At 38.1% G+C, this 18035-nt stretch overlaps 1 protein-coding gene across 7 annotated transcripts in view; it reads right to left on the bottom strand.

Moving 5' to 3' along the window:
- CEP120 (centrosomal protein 120) overlaps positions 1-17725 on the bottom strand; it is a 71413-nt gene extending 53688 nt beyond the window's left edge. For 2 of the 7 annotated variants that reach the window (XM_070569380.1, XM_070569382.1), the window contains exons 1-6: positions 17505-17725; positions 17207-17287; positions 13392-13548; positions 11656-11770; positions 9013-9154; positions 2850-2998 (exon numbers count right to left, since the gene is read on the bottom strand). In XM_070569380.1, the coding sequence (XP_070425481.1) occupies positions 2850-2998; positions 9013-9154; positions 11656-11770; positions 13392-13548; positions 17207-17255 (612 nt within the window). In that variant the 5' untranslated portion in view covers positions 17256-17287; positions 17505-17725. Of the gene's footprint in view, positions 1-2849; positions 2999-9012; positions 9155-11655; positions 11771-13391; positions 13549-17206; positions 17415-17504 lie in introns of those variants that run through there. The other 5 variants (XM_070569378.1, XM_070569381.1, XM_070569384.1 and 2 more) reach the window with 4 other exon arrangements.
- Positions 17726-18035: the final 310 nt, after the last annotated feature.

The raw sequence follows: 18035 nt of genomic DNA, 5'->3' as shown, positions 1-18035 counted from the left end.
ATTTATTGCTAGATGCTTTCTGACATTGCCTTTAACTAGCTTGAAACGAAAAAACTAAATGGCTAATTTTTAAAATCCTTGGCTTGTCTGTAAAGAATGAAAAAAGCAAACAAGAAATATTAAGTAATATCAAGAGATGAATAAACTATTGCGCTTAATTTTGTGTATTTTTTTAAATTATTACAAAATACACAACAGAAAAATTATCATTTTAATCATTAAAAAGTCTACAATTCAGTAACATTAAGTACATTCACAACGTTGTGCAACCATCACCACTATCTAGTTCCAGAACTTTTTCATCACCCCAAACACCAACACCATAACTGTGAAGCAGTCACTCTCCATTCCCTGCTTTCTCCAGCCCCTGGAAACCATAAATCTGCTTTTTGTCTCTACAAATTTGTCTACTCTGGATATTTTCTATAAATGGAATCACACAATATGTGGCCTTTTGTGTCTGGCTTCTTTCACTCAGCATATTTTCAACGTTCATCCCCGTTGTAGCCTTATCAGTACTTCATTGCTTTCACAGTTAAATAATATTCCATTGCATCTATATAAATTTTGTTTACCCATTCATCCATCAATGGACATTTGGGGGTTGTTTCTACCTTTTGGATATTGTGAACAGTGCTGCTGTGAACATTTGCATACAAGTTTTTATTTGAACACTTGTTTTCAATTCTTTTGATATATACCTAGGAGTGAAATTGTTGGGTCCTATGGTAATTCTGTTTAATGTTTTGAGGAACTTATTTGACTTTATTTTTAATGGAGATAGCAAATAGCTTGCCAGACATAAATCTGAGATAAGTCACACATAAATTAAACTGAGTGATTTGTCCCAGTAAGTCAGCTAGTATTACCAAGAACTGTATTAGTTTTAGTTGTGAATTCAATAAGTCAATATCCCACAACAAGCTTTTACCATACATACAAATATAGCTTTGCACATATAAACTACATGCTAGGCCCTTTCTTAGTATTATTTCATTCCCCATGCACATTTGCAAAACTGGTAGTATCACCACTACACAACTGAGAAAATTCCAGTCTCAGAAAGGTTTAGTAAGTTGCCTAAGCTAAAGGAGCCAGTAAGTAGTGAGAATAAGAATCCAGCTGAAATCCACCTTACTCCAAAACCCCATAAGAAGCAAGAGAGCATAATATGGAGACAACAGAATGTGGAAAGTGGCATATGGCCAGAAATACATAGGCTATTTACTAGCTGTAAAACCTTCCTAAGACTCAGTTTCCTCATCTCAAAAATGCAAATAACAATCCCCTGAAGTTGTGTAAGATTAAATGCAACATATGCAAAGTAGTTAGCATAATGCCTATTTCACAGAACGTAATACAGTAAGTGATTTATAAATATTAACAATTATGCCTCCTTACGGAGTTGAAAAATACTAAAAATAGAGTGGCAATTTAAAATGCTTTGCAGATATTTAATAACAGTAAAAATACAGTAGACTCATTATCTAATGTGTGTTCTGATGTGGTTAATGAAAAGACAGTGGACATCTGCCTTTCCCCCCAACTAGAGTGGTGTATTAAGTAAAGCAATCCACTAGCAGAGCTTTATGGACAGAAGTAAGGAAATTGATGGAAAAAGACAAAAGCACATATATAAAGTGTCAACAAGGAAATGACAGTACCAAATTAAGAGAGAAAGAGTAAACCTCAAAGAATACATACATAAAAAGTGATTTTTATAGTGGGCATGAATTTAGTGTAACAAAGTGAAACATATTTCCTGAGAAAAATCTTTACTTAAGTCTTAGCAGTCAAATAAATATGTGGGCACTAACTCATATTTCACTTGTGAATACAGACTATGTGGGAATTTTGTACCTCTAAGAAAGTGGATAGTCTGATAAAAATTTTAGAGTCATAAGTCATATTCCCTATTTTTGAAAATATTAATTAATTTTAGTTGCTATAGACCAACATAATATCGAGAAAACTGGACTTGATCCTGAAAAGGACAATGAAATAACAGCTAATTTTGTTTTGAGTCATTCTTGGGAAAAGGCAATCTGCCATGGGCCCTGAGCATCCCTCACATTCTTGCTGAGTGTGCCAAGACTGTGAGGCCCTAACCACTCTCACCCAGGCCATTTCCAGGCTTGTTAATGCACCTGGTAAGCCTAAGAGATAAGGTAACATGTCTTTCCAGACAAAGATCAAGACTTATTACAATATAAGTGGTGTATTCCCCAAGTTGTGTGTTCCTCAGCTTGACACAAACCCAACATGTGTGGGGCAACCACCGGGGCCCCTCTGTGTCACCCCATGGGACTTGGGATAAGGGAAACTGAAGGAAATATACTGATATTCATGTTTCTTGCTGTGCTGAGAGTTACACAGTCCTTTGTCTCTGACCCAAGAATCTTCCGTCTTCTGGCTGCATGCAAGAAACAGTAACAGGCTAAGCTGTCAGTTTGTAAATAAGGTAAAATCTAATCCTAGATCTGACAGCTATTAAGGTATGACTGAAACAAAGTGTTCCCAACACTGCATATTTCTCCTAAAAGTAAATTACTCAATGCTTTGAAAAAAATCCCTTCATATCAGTCCTTACAAAGCCACCTAGTACAATTAAAGATGGTCTTTCTTCTAAATCCTGAGAGATTTATTCTCTTACTACCAAGATCATTCCAATTTATTATTTTCCTAAAGCAAAACTGCTTTCTGACATGAAAGAAAACATTCTTCTAAATTATTTTTAAAAAGTAAAAAAAGTCCACTTGCAAATCTTATTTTAATACCTAAAAGGCAAACTTAAAAAATAAAATGTTTGAAGGTTCTTCATGAATCACTAACCTGAGGGAAAGTCTCACCTGCTCCAGCTGGGTGGCGAATGCTATGGTCACTGACATAATGAAGTAGTCAGTACAATACTCTGCTGGTCCGATCTGATGGTAGCCTTCCTCCTCATTCAGCACTGCCACAACGTCCTTGGGATCAAGTCCAGAGAGGCTAGCAGGTACTTTACAGAGAAAAATACAATTAAACTACATTGCAGTTTGCCATAAACCATTATAAGATTTTGAAAGCTGGTTATACTTTTTAATTTGCTTGGCAGTTTTCATGGATATAGTTAATATCTCACACACTCTCCAAAGAAACTTTATATAATCACCATTTTCTTTCTGCACATCAAAGCCATGTTTTGAAATAAGATAACATTTTTACAACTTCAATTTAATAAACCACATAGAAAAGGCATCAGGTTTCCTGAAAGAAGTGAATCTAAACTAGAAACTGAAAAACAAGCAAAATTCAGCTAAAAAGAGAAAAAGACTGAGTGAAAAAGAGTGTTCTAGGCAGAAGGAAAAATATGTACAAAGACTCAAAAGAAAGAAAAAGCATGTGGTTAGGGAACTGAAATAGGTGTGGTGTGCTGGATCACAGAGCAAGGACTGATAGAACGAGGCGAGGCAGAGGGCATATCATAAAGGGCCTTCTTGAACACCATGTTGAAAATATTCGGATAGTTTTCTAACAATAAGAGAAAATCATGAAATAATTTGGGAAGGGAACTGATATAATCAAATAGGCTTTGGAATGAAGAAACTGTAGAGAGACAAGGGTTTTTCAAATTAAGGAAAAAATCAAAACTACACACAACTAAAATAATAGACCACATTCAGTATTAGGGAGAACGCAGGAAAGTGGGCACTCTCCATGTTGGTAGGTATAGACTTTCTGGAGGGTAATAAATCAGGGCTTATCAAAATTTCATATATGCATATTCTATAAACAAGCAATCCTTCCTGCAGTTAATCCTGAAGAAATATGTTTACTGCAGCACTGACTAAAATATTATAATAGTTATAAGTACAGACACTAGAGTCACACTGACCAAGGTTCCAATCCCCGTTCTGCCTTTTACTAGTTGTATGACCAAACTATATGGTCTCCTTTAGTCTCCATTTTTTCTTCTGCAAAGCTTTTATAGTGTTAATGAGAAGATCAAATTAAATAATGAAAGTAAAGCACTTAGCACAGTATCTGACAAATACTTTAATATGGCAGCCATTAAATAGTAAGGTCAATAGAGCTTAGAAGTCAAAATAATAACTATGACAGCTGTCTCACTGTCAGGTAGCCACAAGTATGGAAAGGAGGAACACTAGGATAAATCTTGTGGTGTAGGATTGGAAGGATTGAAGGTGTCAATGTGAAGGCATGCTGTTCAATGTATGTAGTGACAAACAGAAATATAAAGGTGTATAGGTATATATACCTGTGTGTGTGTGTATATATCCATGTAAATGTACACATATCTGTGTGTATGTATACATACATGCACAAATTCCCTAACTTTTTCCACTGAAAGGGCCTGGAAGCAGGGACAGCAATGGACATACCTAGCACTTGGATCTTGACTTCTAAACATCATTTTTCACTAAAAGGAAGCAGGGCTCCTTAAAGAAATGGCTGAATCCAGGGCCGAGACAGGGAAAGTATAAGATGAGCCTGAACCATCTTTTTGTACAAGGAAACAAGAAAAAGCTCAAAGAATTATAGAGACAGTCAAAAGGAAACAAAAGAAGCTTGAAGAGGCTCCCAATGCGCAACTCTGAGACAAATAATGATAGCTCAAGGTTGTAACCCACTAAATAAAAAGAGAAAACTATAGGTCCATACCTATATAATATAAATAAATTGAAGGTTTAACGAGGAATCAATGTTTTCACATTTTTCTAATTCTGCCTCACAATATATTTATTAATTATAAAGGAAAACAAGAGTAAGTTTATAGCTGAGAACACACACACACACCACCTTAATCAAGTAATCAAAGTGAACATCATCAGTAATGAGAAAAATCAAAATTGTACACCACCTGGTAAGATGCAATGAGAAGAACAGAGCATCACTTGTGTGACATTCCTGCCAAAGACGTATAACCTAATCAAATATAATATAATCAATCTAATATCAGACCAATCCAAACAGTTCAGGGGCACAAGCTCACTGAAAGACTGAGACCTAATCATAGGACTAAAAAACGCTTCCCCTCCCCCCCACACCTTACCACTATATTACTAAAGGCCTATTTTCCTTTTATCCAGTATATCATGTCTACCTTTCAACAAAAAATTACAAGGCACACTAAAAGGCAAAAAAGAAATCAATAATCTAAGCTTCCATTTCAGGAAAATAGAAAAATAGGGGCAAATTAAATTCAAAGCAAGCAGAAAAGAGAAATAAAAACTACAGCAGAGATCAGTGAAACTGAAAACAGAAAATCAATGGAGAAAATCAAAGAAATCAAGAGCTGGCTCTCTGGAAAGATGAATAAAATCAACAAGCATCCAGCCAGCCTAACTAAGAGAAAAAGAGAGAAGACACAAATTACTACTATCAGAAATGAAAGAGGGAACATTGCTCCAGATCCCGTGGACATTAAAAGGAAAATAAAGGAATACTATGAACAATTGTATGCCCACAAATTTGATAACCTAGATGAAATGGACCAATTCCTTTGAAAGACGCATAAAACTCACACAAGAAGAAACAATCTGAATAGGCCTGTATCATTTAATGAAATTGAATCAATAATAACTTTACAAAACAGAAAATACTCGACCCAATTGGGTTCACTGGTAAATTCTACCAAACACTCAAGGAAGAAATAATACCAATTCTCTACAATCTTCTTCAGAATATAGAAGCAGAGGTAATAACATCCTAACTCATTCTATGAGGCCAGCATTACCCTAATATGAAAACCAGACAAAAACATTACAAGAGAGGAAAACAACAGATCAGTATCTCTCATGAACATAGACACAAAAATCCTCAACAAAACACTAGCCAATCAAATCCAATAATGTATAAAAAGAACCATACACCATGATGAAATGAGATTTATCCCAGGTGAGCAAGGCTGGTTCAACGTTCGAAAATCCATTAATGTAATCCACCACATCAACAGGCTAAAGAAGAAAAATCACATGATCATATCAATAGATGCTGAAAAAACATTGACAAAATCCAACCCCCATTCACGATCGAAAACTCAGCAAACCAGAAATAGAGCAACTCCCTCAACTTGATAAAAAACATCTACAAAAAACTTACAGCTAACATCACACTTAATGGTGAGCAGCTTTCTCACTAAGATCAGGAACAAGGCAAGGATGTCTCCTTTCACCAGTGCTTTTCAATATCATACTAGAAGTCCTAGCTACACAGTAACACAAAGTAAAGGAAAGAAAGGCATGCAGTTTGGGAAGGAAGATGTAAAATTGTCTGTTTGCAGATGATATAACTATGGTAGACTATCCATCTATGGAAAAATTCAACCAAAAAACTCCTGAAACTAATAATGTGATTATTGCAAGGTAGCAGAATACAAGGTTAATATACAATAGCCAATCACTTTCCTAAATACCAGTAATGAACAAGCGGAATTTGAAATTAAAAAAAAATACCATTTACATCAGCACCCAAAACAGCTAAATTCTTAGGACTAAATCTAACAAAATATGTATAAGATCTATTTGAGGAAAACCACAAAACTCTGATGAACAAAATCAAAGAAGAACTAAATAAATGGAGAGATATTCCCTGCTCATGGCTTAGACAACTCAGTATGTCAAGACGTCAGTTCTTCCTAACTTGATCTATAGATTCAATGCAATCAAAAGCCCAGCAAGCTAGTCTGTGGATACCAACAGAATGATTCTAAAGATTACACAGAGAAGCAAAAGACCCAGGATAGCCAACTCTACATTGAAGAAGAAGAACAAGGTTGGAAGACTGTTACTATTCAACTTCAAGATTTACTATAAAGATACAGTAATCAAGACAGTGTAGTACTGGTGAAAAAAGAGACACATAGATCAATGGAACAGAATAGAGAGCCCAGAAATAGACCCACATATATACAGTCAACCATTCTTTGACAAAGGAGAAAAGACAATACAATGGAGCAAAGGTAGTCTTCTCAACAAATGGTGGTGGAACAACTGGACATCCACATGTTAAAAAAAAAAATGAATCTAGAGGCTGGCCCAGTGGCATAGTGGTTAAGTTCGCATGCTCTGCTTCAGTGGCCTGAGGTCTGCGGGTTTGGTTCCTGGGCGCAGACCTACACACTGCTCATCAAGCCGTGCTGTGGAGGCCTCCCACATACAAAATAGAGGAAGACTGGCACAGATGTTAGCTCAGTGACAATCTCTCTCAAGCAAAAAGAGGAAGATTGGCGACAGATCTTAGCCCAGGGCCAATCTTCCTCACCAAAAAAAAAAAAAAAACCAAGAATATAGACACAGACCTTACAGCCTTCACAAAAAGTAACTCAAAATGGATCATAGACCTAAGTGGAAAACACAAACCTATAAAACTGCTAGAAGATAACACAGGAGAAACCCAGATGACCCTGGGTACGGTGACAACTTGTTAGATACAATACCAAAGGCATGATCCATAAAAGAATTGATGAGCTGGACTTCATTAAAATTTTAAAAAGTTCCTCTCTACTAAAGACAACATCAAGAGAATGAGAAGACAAGTCACAAACTGAGAAAAAATATTTGTAAAAGGCACATCTGATAAAGGACTGTTATCCAAAATATATGAACAAGTCTTTTAAAATGGAACAATAACAAGACAATTGACCAATTAAAAAATGGGCAAAAGATCTGAACAGACAGCTCACCAGAGAAGATATACAGGTAGTAAGTAAGCATACATGAAAAGATGTTAACATCATATATCATTAGGGAATTGCAAATTAAAACAACGAGATACCACTACACATCTCTCAGAATGGCCAAAATCCCAAACACTGACAACATCAAATGCCAGCAAGGAAGTAAAGCCACAGGAACTCTCATTTATTGCTGGTGGGAATGCACAATGGTACACCCACTTTGGAAGTCAGTTTGGCAGTTTCTAATAAAACTAAACACATTCTTACTATATGATCCAGTAATCATGCTCCTTGGTATTTACCCAAACACACTGAAAATATGTCCACACAAAAAAATGCACAGGGATGTTTATAACAGCTTTATTCCTAATTGCCAAAACTTGGCATGTCCTTGGTGAATAGATAAATAAACTGTGGTACATCCAGACAATGGAATATTATTCACTGCTAAAAAGAAATGAGCTATGTAGCCATGAAAAGACATGGAAGAACCTTAAGTGGATATTACTAAGTGAAAGAAGCCAATCTGAAAAAGCTATATACTGTGTGATTCCAACAACGCGACATCCTGGAAAAGACAAAACCATGGAGACAGTAAAAAGATCACTGGTTGCCAATGGTTAGGGGGAGGGAGGGATAAACAAACAGAGCGCAGAGGACTTTCATAGCAGTGAAATTATTCTGTAGATATACAATCATGGATATATGTCATTACAAATTAGTTAAAACCTACAGAATGTACAACACCAAGAATGAACCCTAATATAAACTACGGACTTTGGGTGCTAATGATGTGTCAATGTAGGTTCATCAATTTTAACAAACGTTCCACTCTGGTGAGGGATGTTGACAGTGGGAGAGGTTGCGTGTGTGGTGGACAAGCGTATGTGGGAACACTGCACTTTCCACTCAATTTTGCTGTGAACCTAAAACTGTTCTAAAAAATAAAGTTTATTAATTAAAAAAAAAAAGAAAAATATGAAGGTTTTGTTAAACTACAGTTAAGAGAGAACATCATAATCATTTTTGGTTTTCCTGCACTCACCCTAGAAGAAAATTTTCCTAAGCAGCAAATTTGAAAAACAATACAAATTTCTACTTTGTTCTGTTATATATCAAATAAAGAAAATAAAATCTTTCCCTATTTCTTAGTTTTGTAAACAAGAGCTAAGAGCAACAAATGTTGCATGTGCAACAATGTCATATTTGCCAGATGCACTGAAGTAAGATCAGTTTATACTCCGGCATATACCTCCTTATAAACCCACCAGCTTCCTAAAGCTCTAGTCCAGATATGGCTTCTCAGAGAATATTCTCAGAGATGACACACAAACCTTTTCCATCTCGAGGAGGGGCTCCCTTTGCTTTAAAACTATCCACTGGTGCTTTTGTATCTGTTTCCAAAGCAATGCTTATCTGTATCTCAGACTTGAACTTGGAGTATTTATTACTCAGCAACTGGTACCATTTTGGTGCCTAGAGAATAACAGCAAAACAAAAAAAACAAAACACCTTAACAGTTAATAAGAAATACACAGTGGGGAATGTTCTATAAGGTTCTAAATATATTTCCTGTAGTTTCTGAGTACTTTCTTCTCTTTTAAAATATTTTTTTTCACGTTTCCCTCAAAAGAAATTAATCCTGCTTAAGAAGCTAAGTGAATTTCCTCTTGAAAAAATTCAGCAGAAGTTCAGACTGTCTTCCTTGCTTCTATTCCTATGTTTCAACAGGTACTATATTAAAGAGAAGAAAACACAATATATTTCTTTCCATCTTTATTCTTATGTCCCTAATCTCACTTCATCCCTTAAACAATAAAAGACTAACAATTTTCCACTGCCTTAACCCCTAATTTTTCACTTTTTCTGTTATACCTTTTCTGCCTGCCACATTTGTTTTGTTCTGTTTATGTGAAATAAGGAAAAGAAAAGTTTAGTGTTAATAAAAATATTAAAGTAAAGGCCTAATGGTAGAGTTTTGGGTTATGAACCAAGATTTGACTGATATCGAAATATAAAGGCTTTCTCACAGAATGAAGTATCCTAAATTACCTGAATATCCCCCCCAAAGTAACCTCAGAAATTCTAGTACCCAAAGCAGTTTGCAAAATCTCCTGGCCCAGGACCACATGTATCATTACTGCAGAGGCACCATTTCAACACCTGGAAACAGCCTTCTTACTCTGACCACTGTTATACAAAGGCAGGGAACTGGTACCTATACTGACCCAAACCAAAAACCTGCTGTTTTATATTCAAGTTATGTTTGATAAGTAAAATAGGATTAACTAGGCCATAGGTTTAAAAGAAAAATCCAAACCAAGTTTTTTTAAAAGGCAAAAATTCATAATATAGTTTGTTGCTGCATTTCTTATGAGAAATATCTTCTAATTTTAAGTATAAGCCTGAAAAAAAGATTTTTAGCTACCTGCACAATTTATGATATATTTTTCATATGTAACAGATGATATATTTTTCTGAATATATATTTTTCTGTTATGTAACTCAGAAAAATAAAGCTAGGTTTTTCTCTGTTAATGTTTATTTACAGAAAATCAATTTATTGCCAACTTGAAATATTCTACTAGCCAACTTCAAATATTTCTGATGGCAAACAGAAGGGAATAAGCAAGACAACATTTAGTTTTCTTAAAACTAATGTAATTTGGAAAGATTTCTCCTTAACTTTGCTCACAAATATGATGACGAACTGTCCTGAAGGACGAGACAAGGGAAAAGGAAGGCCGAGAGCCTTTAGAGGTGTGATCTCCTCTCAGTTATCCCCCTCCTAAGAGGATCTGCCTTCTCTGTGACTCCAGAAGTGTCTTACAGACTCATGCAAGTTGCAGCAGAGAGGCCGCTAAGAGAAACGTCAGGGGCAGTCATGGCTCTTGGTTGAAGGTCTAAGACCAAAGAAGAAAAAGGTTTTTCAGGACGTAGGGGCAGAGAGGTGATGAGTACCCAAGGACAGAGGAGAAACGAGTCCTCTTGCAAAGCAACTAAAATTTCAGTTTCTTTTGAATGACTCCAAATTTGGGCCAGGCTGACTGGCTCATTTGCAAATATCACTGCTATCAGCAGCAAAAACATTAGTAACAGATACATTCTCTTCATAGAATTCTAATTTAAGATTCAAATCAAGAATAGAGAACTTTAATACAAGAATGTTTTTACTTTATTTTCTTAAGAAAGTTGAGACAAAGCAAAGTCATTAAGAAAAACTGAAAGTAAACATTTCTAAAGTCAATAATATACAAAAAATCAGAAGATACTTAAAAAGACATAAGAAGAAACATTTTCAATAACAAAAGGCACTAACACAGGAATCAAAACCTTGAATTCTTTTTTTTTTCCCTTTGTTTGTATGGGGTACTGTTCACATAAGTGTGTTTCAATAAGTTCACTTACTCTGACTAGTACACAAGGAACGCAAAGAGCGGGAAGTAGGGAAATCAATTCGAATGTCTTCTGATAGCCACGGTAAAAAATGATGGCAGCTTAGGCTGGGATGGCAGCAGCAAAAGTGCAGAACAGTAGATGGTTCAGGAGGGGAAATTCAACTGGAAAGAGTGGTTATTACAGAGGCTGGAAAAGAGAGGTGTCGAGGAAGACTTTTGTATTTCTAGTTTACATAACTAGAAGAAGAGTGGTGACCATTCACTGAAGCAAGGAACGCCTGAAGAGGATTACCTATGAAAGCAGTTGCACATGTTAAGCTTGCGGTAACAGCAACCTGAACATGGATTTGAGCTCAGAGAGAAGTTTCCTTGAGAAAGATAGTTCTAGGTCAAAGGAATGACCAAAAAGGCAGGACTTTCTAAATCAAATTCATAAACTAAAACATAAGAACTGTCATATTGGCTCAAACCCATGATCTGTCAGGTCCAGTATCCACTGTCCTTTCCATCAATCTGATACCTTTTGAAAACAATCAACTGTCTAACATAATCAGTAACAAAACATCAAAAGGGCAGTACCTGCTTTGTTTCTTGAGCAGTTCTTAAGTCTAGAACAATGTAACCTATAGTTTCCTTAGCTGAAGATAAAGGATCCAAGGCAAAACACTGGAGTTTGATAGGAGTACGCTGTAGCCTGTAACATAACAATTTATGTGATAAATAAAATAGCTTTTGCTTACTATTGAACTGACTTTCTATTAGCCTTGAAAAAGCTGCCTACTACTACCAACACAATGATAATTTTGTAGGATAACCTGTACTAGTCTATTTTTCCTGAAAAACTCTTCAACTGGCATCAACTATTAATTACATCTACTTATCTACATACCAACTAAGTAAAACAAGTCAAAAATCTTAGTCTCTCTCATCTAAGAAGCTATAATCTAGGTGAATGTTTCTCAAGCTTCTGTAATGTACAGAACTCTTTTAAAGTCAAAAATTACCACGAATATTCAAGGTTGACTTTAAATTGTTTTTCTAATACTGTGTCACACTCATAAAACTACAAATACACATATATGCTCACACCTTTGTTACTAAAAAAATGAAATAAACTTAGGAATTAAATACCATAAACTATTAAAATTAAATTAACAATAATTTAATGTAATACATGACAATATTCTGTAAGCATGACCTTGACTGCATTATCACGGGTTCTCTTGAGTCTGGAACCGCTAGACTGGCTCATACAGTAAGTTGATTCAATTTTGCCACCATTTCTATCTAATGAAATGACTATGAAACCTGCCCTGGCACAGAATCATCATTTATACATTCGATTTATCTGCATTATTTTCTTAGCCTACAACATTCAGAGTGGTACCACTTGGCACTAACACAACTGTAAACACAACCACCAATGCAGGCACTAATATCTCATATCAGCACCTATCTAAGCAGATATTCCAGAAGCCATTGAGAGGAAACAAAAATTTTGATGTTCTCTAAGAATTTAATACCCTCTCAAATAAATCCATGGACTGATCTAGCAATAGAAGAAAATAAATTTCTCTTTGCTCTGTTTAACTTTTTATTTTTATTTGATTTAGTACTAAAAAAGAGCAAGTATTGAAGTGACTATGTGTTTCCCAGAAGGAAATAGATTTTCAATCCTTTTTTAAAATAAAAGTATCAGTTTTCTTGCCTGCTTCTGATCATCAGAGTTCATGAAATAAATAAGAGGCTATAATTTTGTCTGTTTTATATACTAATAAAATGTTTAAATATCTAAAATCAAGTGTAAAATTAATTAGAAAGAGTCTCTCATATAATTACTATGTATATCTCTACATATCCTTGGCAAGCCAGGTAAAATATACAATAAATGAATTAAAAGAAATTACAATGAATTGCAACACATGTTTAATATTAAGTAGGCATCATTATGGCATTTCTAGAATATCTATTCTCTCAGACATCAGCAAAAAACAAAGCTAGATGCAGTGGTTAAAAGCTTAGGCTCTGGAGCTGGACTGGCTGGGCCCTACCACTATCCAGCTGACTGACTTAGGACACGTTACTTAACCTCATAGGCCTCAGTTTTCTCATTTGTAATGTGGGGAAATAATAATACCTCCTTCGTAGTGTTGTTCTGATGTTTAAATGAATTATTGTTGCAAAGTACTTTGAAAATTTCCTGGCACATTAAAAAACCACTCAACAAATATTATTATTATAATCTAATGAGAGATACAAATGTATTTACTTATAATAGCCCAAAAAGAGCAGAACATATTGAAAATAACAATCACCTATGCTGATGAAGTGCCTTCCTGTCAATTTCCCAGGCTAACTCAGTAGCAAATTCTGGCTGGTCAGTATGGTCCACAGGATCTGTAGCCAACTGTTCTCCATCAAACTTTGCTTCTACTACAAGCATATGCTTTGGACGTTTGGGGAAATGGCGACCTGGAAAAGGAAAAAAACAACTATACAGGTTAATCAGAAGTGTACAAATATCAAATATGATCATTTAGCATGTGATTTAAAAATTGATATTATGTTATGAGTGGTTGACTTATCATATATTCCATAAAGTACTTCACTAACACATACTCATATACACACTCATAAGAAACATGAATCAAATTTAAAGCTATAATTTATAATTAGTGCTTCTCAAACATGAATGTCTACATCAATCACCTGAGGACTCTTAAAATGTAGATTCTGCTTCAGCAGGTCTAAGGTGGGCCTGAGAGTCTGCATTTCTATCAAGATCAGGGGTAATGTCAATGCTGTTGTCCTTGGTTCACACTTCGAGCAGCAATGATCTCGATAACATTTAGAATTAAACAGTTAAAATGTGATTACACTAATTTTAGATATTATTATACCAGTACTTAATATAGAACAGTTAAGTCATCTGGAGAGTTGGGAAATAATCAAGTTAGCAAGAACAAATTTACCTGCATCTTCCTTTTCCTGTTAACACAGTTAAGAATACTTTGCAAATTACAGAAGAGAAATAGACTCATGTACTCATTCATCCTATTCGTAAGGACATTGTTGCATATTATCAAGAAATATTAAAATATTCTATCTACACATCACTTTTCATTTGTACTGCCTGACTGTTCACTGTTTACTGAAGGCATATTCAGAGTCAAGTATTATGTCAGATTACAGGACACAAAAAGAATAAAACAGAGTACTTGCCCTTGAGGCACTGAGGGTCTAGTGGAAAGAAACAAACTTAAAACACTGAAAACAGGAAGCTAAAGAACTAAGGAAGAAGCACTAAGAATCTGACAGTCAACCTGTTTACAGGTCTGGTGAGGGGGATCTCGCTCAGGGGAGTTTTAACCACTGTTAAGTAAACATCCCTGCTGCTACTCACTCTGGTACAAGCTACTGGGTTAGGAAGGAAGCTGGTCAGAAAGGCCTTGATTGCAAACCTGTGAGTTTCAGCCTGAGGCTCTACTTGAAAGCCCCTATTTAGGAGTCTTACCAGGTATGGCACGGCTCTCCCAATTAGCACTCACAGACGCCTCTCTCTGGACCTCATTTTCAGCTGCTCTAAAAGATCACTAGGTTCCCCAAATGAATTTCATATATTTCAAAAAAACCTATATTTTCAGTCAGATGATCATAACTATAACCTCCAATAAGCCTGAGAACAGAGGATGTGTAGTGGAACAAACAGGTGCCCGGCTCGTCCCTAAGACAACGAGTATCCTGAGAACAGAACCCTGTCTTCTTCATCCTTGGAATCCAATACATAGCCGGAATTTTGCTCATGGTAAAAACCTAATCATTTTCTTTTGAATAAAGAGCATTTCCAGAAATGTAGTCAAGAAACTGCAAGCAGCTCAATACAGCTGAAGGATTGGGACCACATGAACATATGGCAGGAGGGGAGACGAGGCTGGTAGGCAAGAGGTCTACCATAAAGGGCCATATATGCTATTCAAAGCACAGAGACATTATCCTTTAGGGCACCAAAGGATTTTAAGAAAATTAGGTTCGCATTTCAGAAAGATTATCCCCAAACAATAATGTGAACAGTAGATGTTTTCTGGAAAAGAAGAAAACATTTATAAAACAGACTCCTGAAATGATTATTACAATAGATTAGGTGGATAATGAGGGCCCCAAAGCAGGGCACTCATAATGGAAACTCATTCATTTAAAAGTTTACATGAAGCACCTACTATTGTTTTAAACATAAAATCGACAACACTGGGTAACCATTTGGAAGCTGGGGATGGAGAGGGAACCCAGGAAGCAGATGAGGCCCAGGTTCTTGGCTTGAGGCACCAGCCTGGTTACAGCGGATGGAAATGCAAACACAAGAGGAGGGACAGTCTGGAGGGAGGACACACGCTTGTTTTAGATATGTTTGTGGCAACACCTAACCGACATCCCTGACTCCAGCTTCTCCTCCCTGCATGCTGCTCCTAAACTGAACTTGCAAAAGACACTCTCCTACTTCAGAACACTATACGCTGCCTCCCTACTTTTTAGAACATTAAATCTAAACTCTTTGGCTTTCAAGAACCTCCGAGGCCTACGCATTCTAGCTATACAAGCTTATTTCCTACTACAGTATTCCAAAATATTCACCTTCCTCGACCCTGGTCATCTTGCTGACCTCTTCCCTGTTCCACCTACCATGCTCACTCCCACACTGGCCTGTGTTGTCTAACTGCCTTGGATGACTTTCTTCTATCCTCACCTATCTAACGCTTACTTACCACTCAAGGCACTTCAGCCATCTCCCCACCCACCACCCCAATACCTATGTTTACAGCCCGTATCACATCATTTTTTAATATCACATTACATCCCAACATATTGTGTCCTGCACATTAATTTGATCTTTCCAAGGAGACAGAACGCTACAAAGAAAAAGTGCCTGCCTCACAATTCTGTTTCGTCATAGCATGGGGTACAGCTCCAAGTCCAAAAGCTATTATTAACCAAACTATAAGAGGATTTCAGTCCTAAGCCTTTAAACAATCAGTAACCTAACAGTTAAAACTGCCCCAACACTTTATGGCTTCTGGTCAGTCTTTTGTTCCAAAACTCAAAAACCAGGTTTACGTCTTCTTCCCTCCCACCCCCCAAACAGTGCCAAGCTCCGCAAAATACCTCCCATGGGGGCTGGGGGGAAAGCCACTCATCCCTCTGGCCCACTCAGATGCCTCCTGCTTCATGTGAATCCCAATCTACCCTCACTTCACCTCTCCCCTCCTGTGCCCTCCACTTTCCTGCAGTCTGCTCTCCCACCGCACTGAACTGAAGCAATCGCAGAACACACCTTGCTTTTCCACACCTTAAGTGCTTTTTGTGCCTCCCTTTGCCTAGAATGCCTTCCTTCCTTTTTTGACCTGACAAATTCCTAATCATCTTTTAGGACCCAAATAAATGTCACCTCCTCTGGGAAACCTTCCCCAGCTCCTCCAGACAGAGGTGGACATTCCCTCTTCCACACCCTGATGAATTATGTGTTCACACACTCTCCATGCTAGGCCCTTAGCTTTTAGAACCAGGACTGTTTTACTCTTACATTCCCATCTCAGTGTCTGACGCTAGATGAGTGTCCAACAAAGAGATGTCACTCATTCAACCAACCAAACTTCAAGGCATGTATAATAGACCCTCTTGACACCCAGTCTTCTAAATTCCCCCTCAGGACTTGCAAAGGGAAAGGCCTCCGCGCTACTTCTGAAATTGCAGGAAACACTTACTGGAGTGAAAGCAAAGTTCTTACAAATGGTATTACCCGGATGCCACTGAACAGAACGTGCTTTCCAGGCACACTTCCAGCTCGTATATAAAAGTCATCGACGTGCTGCTTCTGATGGAAATCGTTTTTTCCTATATTCTCTGGGGCTACGGCTATCACGCTAAATACCACCTATCCCTAATAGCTCTCACACTCCCCCGAGAGATTTTTAAATCAATTGCCTAACAGATCTCACTACATTCAACTCTGAACAAGCCTTTGGGGACTGCAAAAGCAGGATGACAGGGTTCTTAAGGTTAACAAAGCCCCGGTCCGACACTCCTCTGTTAAAACTCCGGAAGCAGCAGCTGCAAAAGCAAGTCCCGGGCCGCTCACCTTCTAGGATGGACACGACAATGAGGAGCTGGTCGGACTTGGAGACCATGGTCGCGGCCGGCGGCCCGCAGGCGGGGTCTGCTGGGGGGAAGAGCGAACCGGGTGAGTTGCGGTAGCCCGCGGCTCCCGGGGGCTCCCACTGCCCGGCCCCGGCTCTGAGGCCCGGGCCCGCCGCCGCAGCCTGCAAGTCCCCGGCCCCGGGCCGCCAGCGCCCCCCTTAACCAGCCCCGACTCAAGGCAAAAGCCGCTCGGCCACTTGGCCCGGCCGGAGGTAGAGGCGAGCCCGCCGCCTCAGGACCTTTTGCCGCCTGTAGAGCCGCTTTTCAAACGCCCAGGCAGCCGCCGCGGCCGCCGCCGCGCCCCGCTTCTGCCTAGCAACCAGGCCCGCAGGCCCAGTGCCCCGGGGAGGCTGGAGGACAAAGGATGATAGAGATCAGAGCAGTCGAGGATAGAACGCCGCTCAGCCCGCTTCGCCTGCTGCCCTTTTACGCTACGTTCCAGAGCCGTAGGGAGAAGACTAGTCCATTACCTCACAGCGCCCCCTGCTAGCCGGACTGGGGAAGGCGGGCGATTTGTTCGGGAGCAACTGCGCAAGCGCACTACTGCAGTAAACGCTTCCTGAAGTTCCCTTTTAAGGAGTGTGGGTGCTGTCTCTGCTTTGTGCCCCAGAGGCAACCTGGAAGTAGCCTGTCGCTAGAGATTTAAAAAAGAGAAAAACTAGCTCCGTTCTGGTCCCCGGTGTCCACACTGCTTAAAAATTAAATCACATAAAAATAATGACTTAAGTCTGAACTCCCTAAATTGCCCTCACGCGGCACCTCAAGTTTCC

The sequence above is a fragment of the Equus przewalskii genome, chromosome 13 (genome assembly GCF_037783145.1).
Source record: "Equus przewalskii isolate Varuska chromosome 13, EquPr2, whole genome shotgun sequence".
NCBI classification, from domain to species: Eukaryota; Metazoa; Chordata; class Mammalia; order Perissodactyla; family Equidae; genus Equus; species Equus przewalskii.
Note: the sequence above shows the minus strand (reverse complement) of the source record. Positions and strands in the feature narration are given on the sequence as shown.